This window comes from Rhinolophus ferrumequinum, chromosome 12, assembly GCF_004115265.2.
Source record: "Rhinolophus ferrumequinum isolate MPI-CBG mRhiFer1 chromosome 12, mRhiFer1_v1.p, whole genome shotgun sequence".
NCBI classification, from domain to species: Eukaryota; Metazoa; Chordata; class Mammalia; order Chiroptera; family Rhinolophidae; genus Rhinolophus; species Rhinolophus ferrumequinum.
The window spans coordinates 48,733,188-48,748,141 of NC_046295.1; the positions used below are offsets into that span (position 1 = coordinate 48,733,188).

Sequence of the window (14,954 nt, forward strand, 5' to 3'; positions counted from 1 at the left end):
CTGCCCTCATGCCCATCACGCCCTCAGGACTGGCACTGGTACGAATTTGGGGACGCAAGCTTTTGACTTTAGATGCCGACCCGCGTGACCAAGCGAAGAACAAAAAGAATGGCTCCGCATCGCCCCAGCCTGGCCTCCGCAGGGGCAGGGAATCCTCGCAAGACCCCTCGGCGCCGGGGAACTGAGCCCAGCAGGTCCAGGCGGCCCGGGTACAAAGGCTCCGGCGCGAGGAGGTGAGGGGACGGCCCCGAGCCGACTCTGGAAGAAGGCTGCAGCCGGGGCGCAAGCTGGGCGGTGTCTCCGGGGACCGGCGCGGGGTTTCTGGGTGCGAACCCCGAGCCGAGAAGGGACGAAGAGAGGGAAAGCGGCCAGGGCGCAGGGCGGCGACAGGGCACGCCTGGGGACTCGCGCCACTCACTCACCTCCTGCCGCGGCTCCAGTGGCCGCTGGGCGTTGCAAGGCTGGCTCTCAGACCACCCGGCCGCTCTCCCGCCGCCGCCGCCGCCGCCACCGCCGGCCTCGCGCTCCCGCCGGCTCCCCGCCGTGCGCCCCGCGCAGCATCCAGCGCCGCGGCGTCTCCGGCCTCCGCAGCGGCGAGTCCCCGCCCCCCGGCAGCGCTGGCAGCGCGGGGAGGAGGCGGCGCCGCGAGCGCCAGGAGGAAAGGCCGGGGCCGCGCCCGGACGCCGGCCACACGGTGCGCGCGCCGCGGCCCGCGGCTGCCCCTCGGCAGGAGCCGGGTAACTAGTGCAGCCGGGCCGCCGGGCCGCTGCCCCTCCTCGGCCGAGGCCACCGGGGCGCTCTTGCAGGACGCGGCTCCGAAAGGAGAAATAGAGCGGTCCCGACCCTTCCTAAGGAAACGCGTAGGTGGGGAGCAGCGGCGGAGCAAAGGGACAATTATCCCCCATCCCCCAAGGAATTTTCCGGAACACAGAGCCAACCACACCCAGTGCCACACATCTGGCCATACTCACGTCTCCTTCAGTGGTCCCAGCCCAAACCGCCCAGAGTAGAGGAGCCCACGAAAAACAGGTATGGGGGCGGGGGGAGAGTTGCGTATACTCACAAAATTGTCCTGTTTTGAAATTCCACATCCCTTCCCTGTTGGCCATAATCTACCCTCGACTGTTTTTCAAGCCTTAATTTTTTGGGCTGTGACCCTCTAACTATTTGGCAACAGATGAAACGAAGTTTCCTGGGTGGTGAACAAGCGGGATTTTCTAGTACTCTCTATTACTGAAGCCTGAGAATCTGAATTTTAAACAGCCCAGGTGGCTCCTGGGTGCACGGAAGTTTGAGAACCACTGTTAGGTCCTACCTCCCTGAGAGGATGCCACAAAACTAATGACCCACAGGGTTCCCATAGGAGGAAATTCTAAAACAAAGGTTTTTAACCCTGGTTGCACTGACCAGAGGTTTGGAATTACTTGGGAATTTTTAGAATATTCAGGTGCCAAGGGCCCCACCTCTGAGTCCAAATATTGTTATTTTTGTTTGTGTGTGTGTGTGTTTGTTTTAAAGCTTCCCAGATAATTCTAACACGTGGCCAGGACTGAGAACAGTTTTCCTAGAATCATCATTTTTGGAACCTACCTAGATGGGAAAGGAAAAACCCTTCTTCTCCACTCTCCCAAATCCCAACAACAAAAAACAAACAGGGACATACACAAATTCCTAAGGGAATGCTTACAGCCAAAATTGTTTTCTACCCGAACAAAGACTCGCCTTGAAAAAGGTGACCAACATATCTTACTACTACCTGAGCGTGGGTCTCCTTACATGCCAGAAAATATCTTTATGAGCCCAAATCTTCTAACTGAATTATAAGATGACAATAATGATCCCTTTAGAGTCATATTCTGTTATATTCCAAAGTGATATTTTCATTACCCATTGTTAGACTGCCATCTGGTCAGTTCAGAAGCTGAGAGTGTGTTGGACATCAGCCCTGGCTTTTCTGATGACTTGACTTGCATCACTTTGCTCTGATCTTCTAGTGACCATAAGTGATCACATCCACGTTTGGGGACAGATAAAGTAAATTCCCTTTATCGCTCCTTTTTGGCTCTCCTGGTTATGTTTTTAGCCTTCTTAAATTGGTGGACCATAACTGCCATCTCATTTGCCTCTAAGTAGGTGTCCATTAGTGCCTCTCATTTATCAGCAACTCAGTAGTAGTGACTAAGCCAGTGATTCTTTGTATGGGACAGGTCTGCATGTATAGGTACTGGCTGAATTAACTACATCTTCACTGAGGAGGAATCAGTCCTTTTCAAGTTTCATGAGAACTTTTACGATGAAATATATTATTGCATATATAAATATTGGATTTACATTCCTTATAATGTTAAAGTTTTCTTCTTCCTCAAGTCCTCTCACCCAGAACATTTAGCCCAATACCTTACTGGCCCTAAAAATTCAACTGGACCAATTTTGATTAAATGATGTACAATGAGCTGTAGTGGTTGGTGGCAGTGGGCACCCCTGTTTTGCCTGTTTGGTATCCTTTTCCCTCACTTCCCAATGTCACGGGCTTCTCAAACAGGAACCTCCGTCCTATCTCTAAAGGATACAGCCTTGGTAGGACTGCCAATCAAAGTGATGTCCTCTCCCGCTCAAGGGGGTCGACTTTGTATTACTTTTCTATTTGCTGCCCAACAATTTATCAAAAACCAAATGAGTTCAAAACAACAGTTCTATAGGTCAGAAATCGCACTGAGCCTCATTCCTTTCTGGAGACTCTAGGGAAGACCCTTTTCCTAAATTCTGAAGAATAAATACTTCTGATAACTATTTAAATAGCTATGGCCTCATAAAAAGATGAAAACTCCCCAATTCATTTTGTGAAGGTAGCATAACTTTTAAAACTTTTTTTGTGAAGTATACATGAAGAAAAGTTTAGTTGTTAAATGTGTAGCTTGAAAAATTTTGCATATTGGACACACTTGAGCACACAGATTAAAAAAAACCCACAATATTATGAGCACCCCAGAAACCCCTCTTGTGCCCATTTCTAGACTGTATCTTCTGCTGGAGATATCCATTATGCTGAAGCCAAACTCTTGATTTTAAAAACTAGTGCAAAAAATGAAAATTACAGAATAATTTCACTTATATCAAGACATTTTCTAAATAAAATATTAGGAAGTAGAATCTGGAAATATATTTTAATATCTACACAATCATGCACATACTTGTATATTATTATTAATTTAATTGTTCACCACTAGTTCTTGCAGTTTCTCTGGGTTCTTGATGAAGTACGTACTTTGCTAGTAGTTTTTTTCAGTAAGGGATTGTGAGTAATGAATAATTTTGGCTCTTCTGTGTTTTAAAATGTATTTATTTTACGCTTACTCTTTAGAGAGAGTTTGGCTGGTTAGTGAATTCCAGATTGACAGTTGTTTTCCCTCAGCATTTTCAGTATATTACACCATCACCGTCTGACATCTATTAATCATGAAAGATCCACTGTCATTCTGTCATTTGTATGTAATCCATTTCTGTCTTTTGTAGATTATATTTTCCTTTCTTATTTAGTGCTTGGCAGTTTTGCTACAGCATTTCTAGGTACAGATTTATTTTCTTGCTAATCACTCAGTGAGATTTTTCAATTAAAGGTTTCATGTGTTTCTTCATTTCTGGAAATGTATCAGTCATTTTATTTTCAAACATCATTTTTTCTCCATTCTCCCTATTTTCTTCTGCAATTGGATATATTTCTGAACTTCTCATTCTACCCTCCCTTACTTTTACTTCTTTCATAATTTCCTCCTTTATCTCACTGTGCTGTGATCTAGAAGCTTTACTCTCAGTGCTGTCTTCCAACTCATTAATCCCCTCTCTTGTAATATATCCAGTATTATACCATTGAGGTAATTTATTGAGGTTTGTTATTATTATTTTATTTTAAATGACTGTATTTTTCACTTCCAAGATTGCTAATTTGTTCTTTTTCAAATCTTCCTGTTCTTGTTTCATAGATGTTATTTCCTTCCTCACGTCTTTAAGCTGTTAATATATTATTTATTTATAAGTTCTCAGAAATTGATCTCTATATCTTCAAGTATTAATTCTTCCATTTGTTGAATTTACCAACGTTTTTTTATGATACTGGACTTTTTCATGGGTTTAAAATATTTTTAAGAGCTGTTCTTGCTTGGAGTTCTCCTTCAGATACACCCTTTATTTTCATATGATCTTTATTTTCCTCAGCCTTGGCCCAGATGGGTTTCACAGGACCAAACCAGGTCTTCCATTAATAGATCAATTGGAACCTTTACTCCATATAATGGTTTGATTTTGGACCTCACATGCATATTGTATAGACTCACTTCCTATGTTCCATGATGCCTCTGCTTCTTTACTTTTTGTGTATAAATTCAATGTTCTCAAAAGCAAAATCCACATCCACAATATTCTAATGAACTGCATATTCCATTTAAGAAGGAGGAGTTATGTTTTTTGGATAATCAATTCGAGGATAAATGACCAAAGACCTATGAACTAGAGGGGGGAAAATAACATCAGGCATCTTCTGGCTTTCTACAAACCTCTTCTCACTGTTGTATGGTATGTTTATAAATGAATCTGTAGTGTTGTGCTTCCACTTTGCAATCCCCTTATAATATCTCCATTCCAGATCCCTTAGATCCATGAATTGTTTATCTGCAAAGAATCACATTTTCAAAGAATCACATGGTGGTGTCATTTAACTTTCAGTTATGCAGAGATGCTTTATGATAGAATAAAGCTTTGATGAGCTTGGGTCTCCTCCCTTCTAGTAGAAAGCTGTTTCTGAAGCGTTATAAACTAAGGGGGAACCTATGGTGTGTACTTCATCTAAAGCCCTACTCTAAATATTGGGTGGGTCTGGCTAACTGGGCTGGAGTGGACCCTGCAGGCCCATTGCAGGTAGAGATAGTGTCTCGTGTGGTGCTTTGTTACTAAGAATGTGCAAATGAGAGACCTGCAGAGAGACAGAACAAAAGGATCCTAATGACTGGTTAAAACAAGGAGGAAGATTGATCAGGAGATTTCTTCCAAGGTGCTGCTGTTAAGTCCTGAATCTGGCTGTTTTCCCTCCTCTTTCAGGACCTACCAATGTGGAGTGTCATTAATAGTTGCAGTTCCTTCAAGGAACCAGTGAACCACAGACATGATATGCTGCATATTCCCCTACTCAGCAGCCGTTTCCCTTTCCCTTCCCTTCGTTTCTTTTCATGACTAAAAAAATTATAAACCTCGGATGGCCAGTTAGCTCAGTTGCTTAGAGTGCAGTGCTCTTAACAACAAGGTTGCCGGTTCAATCCCTACATGGGCCACTGTGAGTTGCGCCCTCCACAACTAGATTGAAACAATTGCTTGACTTGGAGCTGATGGGTCCTGAAAAAACACACTTAAAATAAATAAAAGTTAAAAAGTAAGAAAAACTGGCGCTCCTGAGCTTAAAAAAAAATATATATATATATGTACATATATACATACATATGTATGTATATTCATACATATATATACGTGTGTGTGTGTGTGTGTGTGTGTAAAAACCTAAAAACAAAAAATACAAGGCCTAAGGCAGGGGCTTGAATATAAGACCAGAGGCCAAACAGTCAAGGTGAATGTAAGGAGTATAAGGAGAATAATGAGTACAGCAAACAAGTAGGAGGGCTGGTCTATTTCTCCAGGGCGACTTCACCAGCCTTCCTATTTGGTGATATTTGAGCAGGTCACGTATGGCCCAGACACTGCTCCTGCCCCAGCCAAGCCTCCATTCCTGGGAAAGGCCTGGGTTTTCCTGGGGCCTACCTGGTAGAAAGTCTTTATATATATTCTGTATATGCCTGAAGTAGGATACTGGGGCCAGGGCCTGTTCCTTGAGTTCATACCTGGCCACGGTGTTCAACAGTCTGTCGCTAGGGTCAATTGCCAAGTTTCAGCAAGTTTGACAAGGTCTTGGCAGGGCTGTAATAGCAAGAACTGGTGATAGAAGAAGGAAGGAAAGGGATATTTGGCAAAAGAAGGCCATACAACTGATGATTTTGATCACTAAACAGCTTTTAGGTTGTGATCTGTGGTAGATACTATAGGGTGGCTCCCTCCATACCCATTACAATCCTCTTCTGCCTTCCTCTACTATGGAGGACAGAAAGCTCAGAACTTTATTCACTAGCTTGCCTCACAGTAAGGGGTGGATATTGGACCCAGTTTTGGCCAATGAGATGTAGGGAGCAGTTGATCACCTTAGGAGGTGTATTTTGAGGAAGCTTTGCTTCCTATTAAAAGAGGACCAAACTAGCCACCGTGGCCCTTTATCCTGTCCCCCTCCTCCTGCCTGGAATGTTGCCATAGTGCCTGGAGGTGAAGGAAACATCTTTTGGCCATGAAGACAAAAGCCATCCATGAAATGATGGTGGAGCCTCGGTCCTGGACGATCTGAGAGACACTGCTCCAGCCCTTGTGTGCCCACCTGCAGACTTGTAATTATATAAGAAAAATAACCCCTGTTTGGTTTTTCTATTATTTTAGGTCAAACACATTCCTAACTTACGTGTTCCTACAGGATTTAACCTGAGCAAGAGGATCTCGTAAGGTAGGAGAACAAAATGGCAGCACCCACTCCCTTTTCCTTTCCTAGTGCTTGGTGCTACCAGGAGTCCTGCAGTTCTCCTGGACTGAGATTACTTTAGAGACTGGCTGGCTGATAAAACAATAGTAATACTGGGCAATATAGGACAATAAAAGATAAATTGTTGCAATATCAATTAAACCTGAGGAATTACGGGATATTCCTCATATGGATGCCTACCCGGCTTCATGCATGTTCCTTGAATAGACAGGACATGTCCCAGAAATTCTACCTCCAGGATCTCAAAAAAGGAAGTCATGAAGGCAGAGAAGAGATTTCAACACAGAGTCTGGGAGGATACATGCGACACCTCCAGGGCTTAGGTAGACAGCAGACAATCCATGCATTAGGAAGAAAGGATAATTTGGCCCCTGTGGGTAGTGAGGCTATATATATTCAAAACCTATCAAACATCCAAAGCCTTCAGCACTTCTTCAGTAGACTTTTTGCCAGTTCTTACTGATCCTCAACACCTTCCACACGTTTTCCTCTCTTGTCCTAGACTTTACCTGTGTACTTTTGTGGATTATGTAGGCCATTTCTCAGTTGCCTTAATTTCTAATTCTGCGTGGGCTTCAGAACACATAACATATGATTTTTATCTAAGGAATTTGAAACCTGCAGTAGGCTCAGGAAAGACATCAATATAGGGAGTTACGGCAAAGATTCTTCCAGCATCTTAGACCAAATACGATGAGTAATCAATCTATTCTTTTAAATTTGTTCCTTCCATATCTCCTATTACTTTTAATATTAAAATGGTGGTGTCAAAATATTTGTTGTGCAAATGGTCTTAACCTTGAGTCAAGAACCTACTTCAGAGGGGTTTAAATATGTTACTGATTTAATCTATTTTTTATAGCTACATAGAATTACAAAATATTACTTCCCACAAATTACATAAGAAAAATGGAGGCCTTAGGAATGAGACACTCCTTCTCACTAAAATTTACCATCATATGTTTTATATATTTTCAACTTTCTCTGTATGGTCTTTGGCCTTTTATGGGTACCTCCCTATTAAAGTATCAAAAATGAAGGGAGAGTTTCCTCCTGTTTGTACAGATGTAATAATAAGGTAAAGGTAAAAATTTATGGAAAAAATACCAAAAAAACTCTCAATTAAAGAAAAGTTTAGATACTTAAGAAAGATAAGCTATTATTCAGTAAACACTTGAGTAATTTCAAGAAACAAGAAACAAATAGTTATGGGTACTTTAAAGTCCAAGTTTAACCGGCTCATTTTATCAAAGTTTAAATGCCGTGTATAAGTAGTACACCTTTTTGGGAATGGGTCTGAGATTTGACCCTGGAATATTTGATTTCCCTGTTCTCTATTTCCCATTGCCATTACAGGCAACAAGAATGTCAGACATAAACCCCAGAACTGCAAAATTCCTATGGGTCAATATTGGACTATTTCAGCTATAAAAATCTAGATAAATTTTGCAGTAAGATTTCCACTCGTTTTTCTCCCACGTGGCTTCATCTGTTCAGATTACCTGGATCAGCTAATACATATCCAGAAACTCTATCTTCAAAGATAAACTTTTCTGGCTTGACATGGGAAATGCCCAGCTTGGTGTCCTGAATCTTCTTTGTGGTGGCCAAAGAGCTGGAGGGATCAGTGAGAATCTCAGACGGAAAAGTGTATGAGGGAGGAGGGATCCCATACTTAGTTAGTCTCCGCTGGGATTTGGAGAGTCTCTCTATGGGAAGGCATGAGCCAGTCAGTAAGCAGCAGTGTAGGAATTCAGTCATAACTTCTGGACTCTCCTGCTCTTTTCTAACCACCTTGCCCATGAAAAGAGGCTGAGGATCTTCTCTCACGTTAGGTCCGCTGATGACTGGCATAGCATTCGGTTTTTGACTGAGGATTTTCTGTGCTTCACTAGGTGAAATACTGTAAATTTTTAGGAGATTCGATTTCTTGCTCTCCTTATTAAAATTGTCAACAAATGCATATAATTCTGGCAGCTATGGGGAAAAAATGAGAAGTCAAGAGATTGATGACAGTGTAAACGTCTGGCAGACCCACAAACCCTAAAACAAATAGGATAAAAAATAACTTGCAAACAGAAGCACCTATCTTTGAAAGATACTGTTGCCTGACTAACCCAAGTCAATAATGGCAAAATGGAGCAGAGACCAGATGGTCAAGTATCAGATTCATTCCCCAAAAGAGATATTATTTAGACACATCCCTTAAAGAGCCTGCATTATAAAACGAGCCTGTTCAACTTGGATTCTAAAGTCTTTAAGATCTTTCTAACTATAAAATTCTTTGAGTTACCGAGGAGAGAGACGGCTGTGGAGGTTTGCAATGTTTGTTTTGAGCAAGGCTAGGTTCCTTTTAAGGAAGAAAGGGAGCCTAGATATCAAAGGTTCATCATAGTATCCAAAGGCATTGAAACATTCAGGAACACAGTACAAAGGAAGCTGTAATCGTCCTTATTCCCTGGACTGTTTTACCAAGGCAAACGGTTACATTTGTGGAGTGTTGGGCAACAGTTGGCAGACAAGGCAGTGTTTCCTCAGAGTCCCCTTCTCTATCTAAGACCCTGTACTGATGGAGTAAAATCTTATTTTTCTAGAGCATTCTGCCTACTAATCCCATTATTCTTAAGAAGCTTCTTAGGTCATTACATTGGAAGGCCAAAGAGGCCAAAGTGAGAGCCCTGAGTTGAGTCACTTGGCCCAGTGCAGCTTCCCTTCAATTCTAGTCAGTTCTATTGCAAGCGCACCAAGTCGGAAGTGGGCTAAGATTGTCAATGGCTCTTTCATACGCATTAGGATTATTCTGGAAACAACTTAGCCCTCAGGCTCCCTGTCCTCAGAAGGGCTGCATTTTGTTGTGCCAAAAAAGGATTAGTCAGGGACGTGAAATGTTTGTGTTCCCTCTGTGCTCCCGCCCCCCACATGCCACTAGGTACTCAAGAGTTTGAATTTTTACAAGTCTTGAACGTACAGTTTCCTGTGTACAATGTTACAGACATACCGAACACCTGGGAGACTCGGTGGACGTGTCATCTGGACTTGGGTCGGTGTCTCTGTGGAAGAGCATTGTGCTGGGATTTTATTCTCTAATTCCTAAAAAGTCAACATAAGGGGATATGAAATGAAAGGTCAAAAGTTAGATAAAATACAAAGGTGAGGGGGTAACACTTTTTAAATCTTCTCAACTTTGTAAGTGGGACACTTTTTAAATTTTATACCATTTAAAGTTTTCTTGTGTTTTCTCCGTACTCTAGGTCTGTCAAATTAATCATGTTTCAACCAAACATTTTCTCTGAAACACCTCAGATTCTTATATGACATGTATGTTCAGGCATTTACTACCAGTTCATAAGTCCTACGTGGATTTTTTTTGTCTTAAATATTTTGATTATCTTTCAGTTCATCTAAAGAAAGACTCGCCTACCTTCTTACACAGGAAAAGTAGTTTTTATTCGGAAGAAAAAGGCTGACAACAATTAACTTTTTGAAGTTATTTGCTTTGGGCTAATAGACATTTTACAGATGGAATTTTGTTTAATCCCCTTTCAGGGGATTAAAAATGGCCACAGAATTTATACAATTGACCTCATCAATAAGTGGCAGCTAAGTCTACCCCCACATTTGACTCTGGGCTGGCATTATACTTGGCTTTGACTTACAGCATGAAGTATAAGTGACATTGTGTGAGTGCCAGAGCCTAGGCATTGAGAAGCTTTGCAGCTTCACTTCACACTCTTGGAAGCCTGAGCCACCATGTAAAGAGACCCAACTATACCCTTCTGGAGAGACAGTGTGGAGTCCAGAGCCAGCACCGAGCACCTGACATGTAAATGAGGCCATTTGATTCACCCAGCCCCATCTGAGCCTCCAGACACTACACCTGCACGAGCAACCCCAGATAATTCTAAATGGAGAACAACCCAGCTGAGCCAGCCAACTCCAAAATTATGGCAAGTAATGAATTATAGTTGTTTTAAGACACTAAGTTTTGAATGGATTGTTATATAGCAATAAATAATAGATAAACCCCACAATACTTCACATCCTTGGTTTAGTTTATTCCAGTGAATCGTCTGTTGGTAGGTAGTGGAATGTATGAGGGAAGTATCTTCCTGAGGACCACTGCATCCTGACTGGTAGCTGTGGGAACTAGGGTGAGTATCAGAGATGAGCCAAAAACACTCATTTGATGTTTGGGGTGAAGTAAAAACAATTAGGTTCTTCCTCCTTCCCAAGCAAAGTAGAAAAACCCAGAATGAATATCTATATATTTGAGTATATATTTATTCTGGGATACTTTGTCTATCTGTCTATCTATCTATCTTTCTATCTATCTGAACTATTATTTGATACATATTTATATCCAAATATATTATTGTCACTACTGAGTCCAGTGTATGAATATATAGGACAAAAAAAAGCAATATAATACAGCATGCCCACTGTGTTTCTAATATTTGGGCAGGGACTTCATGGACAGTTAGTTTTATCTAAATAGGCATTTAAATACTTGTCACTGTTGAATATATGGAGCAAGTCTCCAAGGATGCACTTTTCCATTCCTGTCCTCAAGGAGCTTACCCACTGCAAAAGACTAATAGTCACACTCAATCCATGTATAATGGCCATGCTAAGGTGTGGTTTTAACTGTATTGCTTTATGTTATACAGTTAAATCCTTTCTCTTTTGCCCAGGGATCCTGACTGTACTGTTGTCCCACCAGGCGGCGCTCGTCTGATAATTTCCATGACTTTTTCTCTAACAAAGCTTTCTCCCCTGACCTCTCCCTCGTTTCTTTGTCTCTCTTTTCCTGGGGAGAGACATGTGTGGACGGACATTTGGAGACAGTTCTTTTATTTCTAGAGCAAAAGCCTTTCTCCTTGCTCCTCTCCAGGTGTTCATTCAGTATGGACACCTGGATATCTATTTCAGTCTGCAGCCTCGGGAAGCAGGTGAGACGCCCCAGGGACCTGAGGATTTGTCTGGACTCCATTAGCTCTTGCCTGGTCAATCACCAAAATGCCTCGTGGGCTTTCCTGGCCAATTTCTCTGGATTCCTTAGTCTTGGAGTCTGTCTGTCTGTCTGTCCGTACGATCCATCTGCCTGGTATAGCGGCTGTCACCAAGTAGTGACTCAGTTATTAGAGTCCTTGTGTTCGGGTTGTTGAATATAACACAATTGTTTAGGGAATATAATTTGCTATGTGTTATAACACATCAGAATTGGGAGCATGGATCAATAAGATTCAGCACCTCGGAGAAGTAGAGAAATCTGTGGCGCTTTCCAAGAGATCTGTCCCTGGCTGTTTATCAACTCCATGGATGAGGAAGGTGACGACATTGCCTCAGGGTGGGTGGTGGAAGGCAGCTCCACCTTCCTGCAGGGGCTTGTGCACAGCGAGAACTCATCAGTCAGGAGCAGATATTAGACGCATAGGCCAGCTTGCTTTCTGATGTGTGGATTTTATGGCTATACACCCGTAACTATTAAAAATGACCTTCACTATTGAAAATTTTTTTTTTTAATTGGGGAAGGGGAACAGGACTTTATTGGGGAACAGTGTGTACTTCCAGGACTTTTTTTCTAGTCAAGTTGTTGTTCTTTCAATCTTAGTTGTGGAGGATGCCGTTCAGCTTGAAGTTGTTGTCCTTTCAGTCTTAGTTGTGGAGGGCACAGCTCAGCTCCGGGTCTAGTTGCCAGTTGCTAGTTGCAGGGGGCAGAGCCCACCATCCCTTGCGCGACTCGAGGAGTTGAACCGGCAACCTTGTGGTTGAGAGCCCACTGGCCCATGTGGGAATTGAACCGGCAGCCTTCGGAGTTAGGAGCATGGAGCTCTAACCACCTGAGCCACCTGGCCGGCCCTCACTATTGAAATTTTTGTAGGAAAAAAATGAACATTATACTACATTATATGAAACTCAATTTCCTCTTTGAAATAATTGCTTTTACAATGCAATGTTTAAAAACCTGAGTTTTCTTAAGAATGCAACTATCCAATTATATTGCTAATTTAATACAAGACTTCTCTTTTTATATAACTACTAGGCTTTGTTTTTTCGAGTAGTTTTAGGTTTACAGAATAATTGGTTGGAAAGTACAGTGTTCACACATGCCCACCATCATACACACAGCTCCCCGTTACTAACATGGAGTGTCCGTGATACATTTGTTATAACTGATGAACCAACATGGATACATTATTAATACCTACAGTCCATAGTTTCCATTAGGTTTCAGTCTTTGTGTTACATACTCTGTGAGTGTTGACAAATGTATAATGACTTGTATATCCACCAATACATACCATACAGAACAGTTTCAGTGCTCTGCTGTGTTTCCCCGAAAATAAGACCTAGCCAGACCATCAGCTCTAATGTGTCTTTTGGAGCAAAAATCAATATAAGACCTGGTCTTATGTTAGATAAGGTCTTTATTTTACTTACTTATAATAAAATAAGGCTGGGTCTTATATTAATTTTTGCTCCAAAGGACGCATTAGAGCTGATGGTCCGGCTGGGTCTTATTTTCGGGGAAACAGGGTAACAATCCCCTGGGCTCCACTTTATTTTCCAGAAACCTCATTGGGTTACCCTTCTTAAAAGAGCATTCTCATCAAGATTTGCTCTTGCTTAAAACTGGCTGTGGCTTCCCCTGGCCCACAGAGTACAAGCTCAGGAACCTGGTGTCGGCTTCTCAGAGTCCAGCCGAGGCTGTAACTCCACCTGTATCCCCTACTCCTTCCCTTTCAGGTGGTTCTGCTCCTGCCAGTGTGTTTTCTGACACTGTGCACGCACACCTCTTGCTTTCCCAGTTCCCTGCCTGTTTATGCCCTTCTCACACCAGGAAGACCTCGGGTGCCCTTCTCCTCAGGTCTGCAGTGTCTCGTTCAAAGCCCATCTCAGGAGCTGTTTCCAGGGCATTCTGTTTCCTCATGGTGCTCATCTGCTTCTCTGAGCCTCCCTGACAGTGTCCCTGTGTCTCTTCAACGGCATTTATCATTTTCCATCTTGTTTAGTTGTACTTGTCTTTTATCTTCCCAGTTTAGCGTAGTAGATAAGAGAATACGCTCTGGATTTCAAGCGTTTCTTGCTAACCTTTGACCTCAGTATTCAGTATACACAGACGAGGTCGGACAATTAAGGTCGCGAACTTTCCACCATGCATTTACATGTTGTATGTAACATGGGGATGATAAGTATGGCGTGAAATGCCTAGAGTTGTGTGAGGATTAATGAGCTAATTCCTGTAGAGTGTTTATAAGATGGCCTGGCCCCTAGGAAGTGCTCTCATAAGCGTTAGCTGTTCACTGCCACTACTGCCACCTGCCCTAATCCCGATTTCACTTTCCAGTTTCAGTTACCTATAGTCAACAGCAGTCCAAAAATATTAAATGGAAAATTCCAGAAACAATTCCTAAGTTTTAAATTGTATGCCGTTCTGAGTAGTGTGGTGAAATCTTGTGCTGTCCCGCTCTGTCCTGCCCGGATATGAGAATTGTCATAGTATCGTAGTGCTTGTGTTCAAATAACCCTTATTTTACTTAATAATGGCTCCAAAGCACTAAAAAGAGGGGTGATTGCTGGCAATTGGGATACACCAAAGGGAAGCCATAGAGTGCTTCCTTTGAGTGAAAGGTGTGTAAGTATAGGCGAAAACAGTATATGTAGGGTTCCATTCGATCTCCAGTTCCTGGCCCCCAGTGGGAACGTGTCCCCTAGGGATAAGGGGACCACTGTATTTTCAGCAGTAGGAATGCGTGCCTGTGCTTGCTTGTGGTTGGCTTGGTGGAAACAGCAACACTTGGCCTAGAGAATGGAATCCCAAAGGGAAGGAGCCAGACTCCCAAAGATGGAATCCCAGAGAAGGGGACACTGTTCCACTCAGCAAACTAAAGGAGGAAGGACCGATTTCCTTGGTGTTTATTGTAATTCCAACTGTGCCCACTATTTCTGCACCCACAACCATTTCTACTCTCCTCCCTTTGGTACCTAAGCAAAGCCCTGCAGCCGCAGTGCAGGCTGCTACCCCCACCTACCTGGTGAGGTGCTTAATGAGACTCTAGGCCAGTGTGGAGGCGCTGGCTGGAGTCACCAGCCTTCGTCCGTGTGCCATCCACAATACCAGTGGTGCCTGCACCTGAAACGTAAGGCGGCACATACGCAAGGAGAGAAGGAAGACAAGGCTGGGTGGGAGGATCAGAAACAGTACGATTCCATCCGATGGAACTGCCGTGGAAAGCTGCCTGTGCTTCCTGTTCCGAGCTCTGTGGACAGCCCCCAGGAACTGTACCTGCTCAGGGCCTTCACTGATTGGATGGATGGTGGCTTCGTGATG

General features: G+C 43.0%; 2 protein-coding genes and 1 long non-coding RNA gene across 3 annotated transcripts in view; 1 reads left to right on the forward strand and 2 right to left on the reverse strand.

Annotated features, from left to right (window-relative positions):
- GOLM1 (golgi membrane protein 1) overlaps positions 1-572 on the reverse strand; it is a 41,309-nt gene extending 40,737 nt beyond the window's left edge. Inside the window, exon 1 of the mRNA XM_033123365.1 lies at positions 423-572. The gene's annotated coding sequence lies outside the window, so the exon portion shown is untranslated. The remainder of the gene's footprint in view (positions 1-422) is intronic.
- A 220-nt stretch (positions 573-792) lies between these two features.
- Positions 793-10,642, forward strand: LOC117032128 (uncharacterized). Its single transcript, XR_004424684.1, has 3 exons — positions 793-1,029; positions 6,523-6,586; positions 10,019-10,642. It is a non-coding gene; the product is annotated as an uncharacterized LOC117032128 (long non-coding RNA).
- On the reverse strand, positions 4,259-9,928 carry C12H9orf153 (chromosome 12 C9orf153 homolog). The gene is made up of 3 exons (XM_033123362.1): positions 9,621-9,928; positions 8,125-8,599; positions 4,259-4,665 (listed from the first exon to the last, which is right to left on the reverse strand). Exons 1-3 carry the CDS (start codon positions 9,684-9,686, stop codon positions 4,439-4,441), a joined length of 768 nt encoding a protein of 255 aa, XP_032979253.1. The 5' UTR covers positions 9,687-9,928; the 3' UTR covers positions 4,259-4,438.
- Positions 10,643-14,954: the final 4,312 nt, after the last annotated feature.

Excerpts from the sequence above, each read along its gene's own strand:
- C12H9orf153 (XM_033123362.1), bottom strand. The coding sequence starts at position 9,686 with ATGCTCTTCCACAGAGACACCGACCCAAGTCCAGATGACACGTCCACC. Across the intron at positions 8,600-9,620 it reads CCGAGTCTCCCAGGTGTTCG|CTGCCAGAATTATATGCATT; the intron begins GTATGTCTGTAA and ends TTTTCCCCATAG. Across the intron at positions 4,666-8,124 it reads ATATGTATTAGCTGATCCAG|ATAAACAATTCATGGATCTA; the intron begins GTAATCTGAACA and ends GATTCTTTGCAG.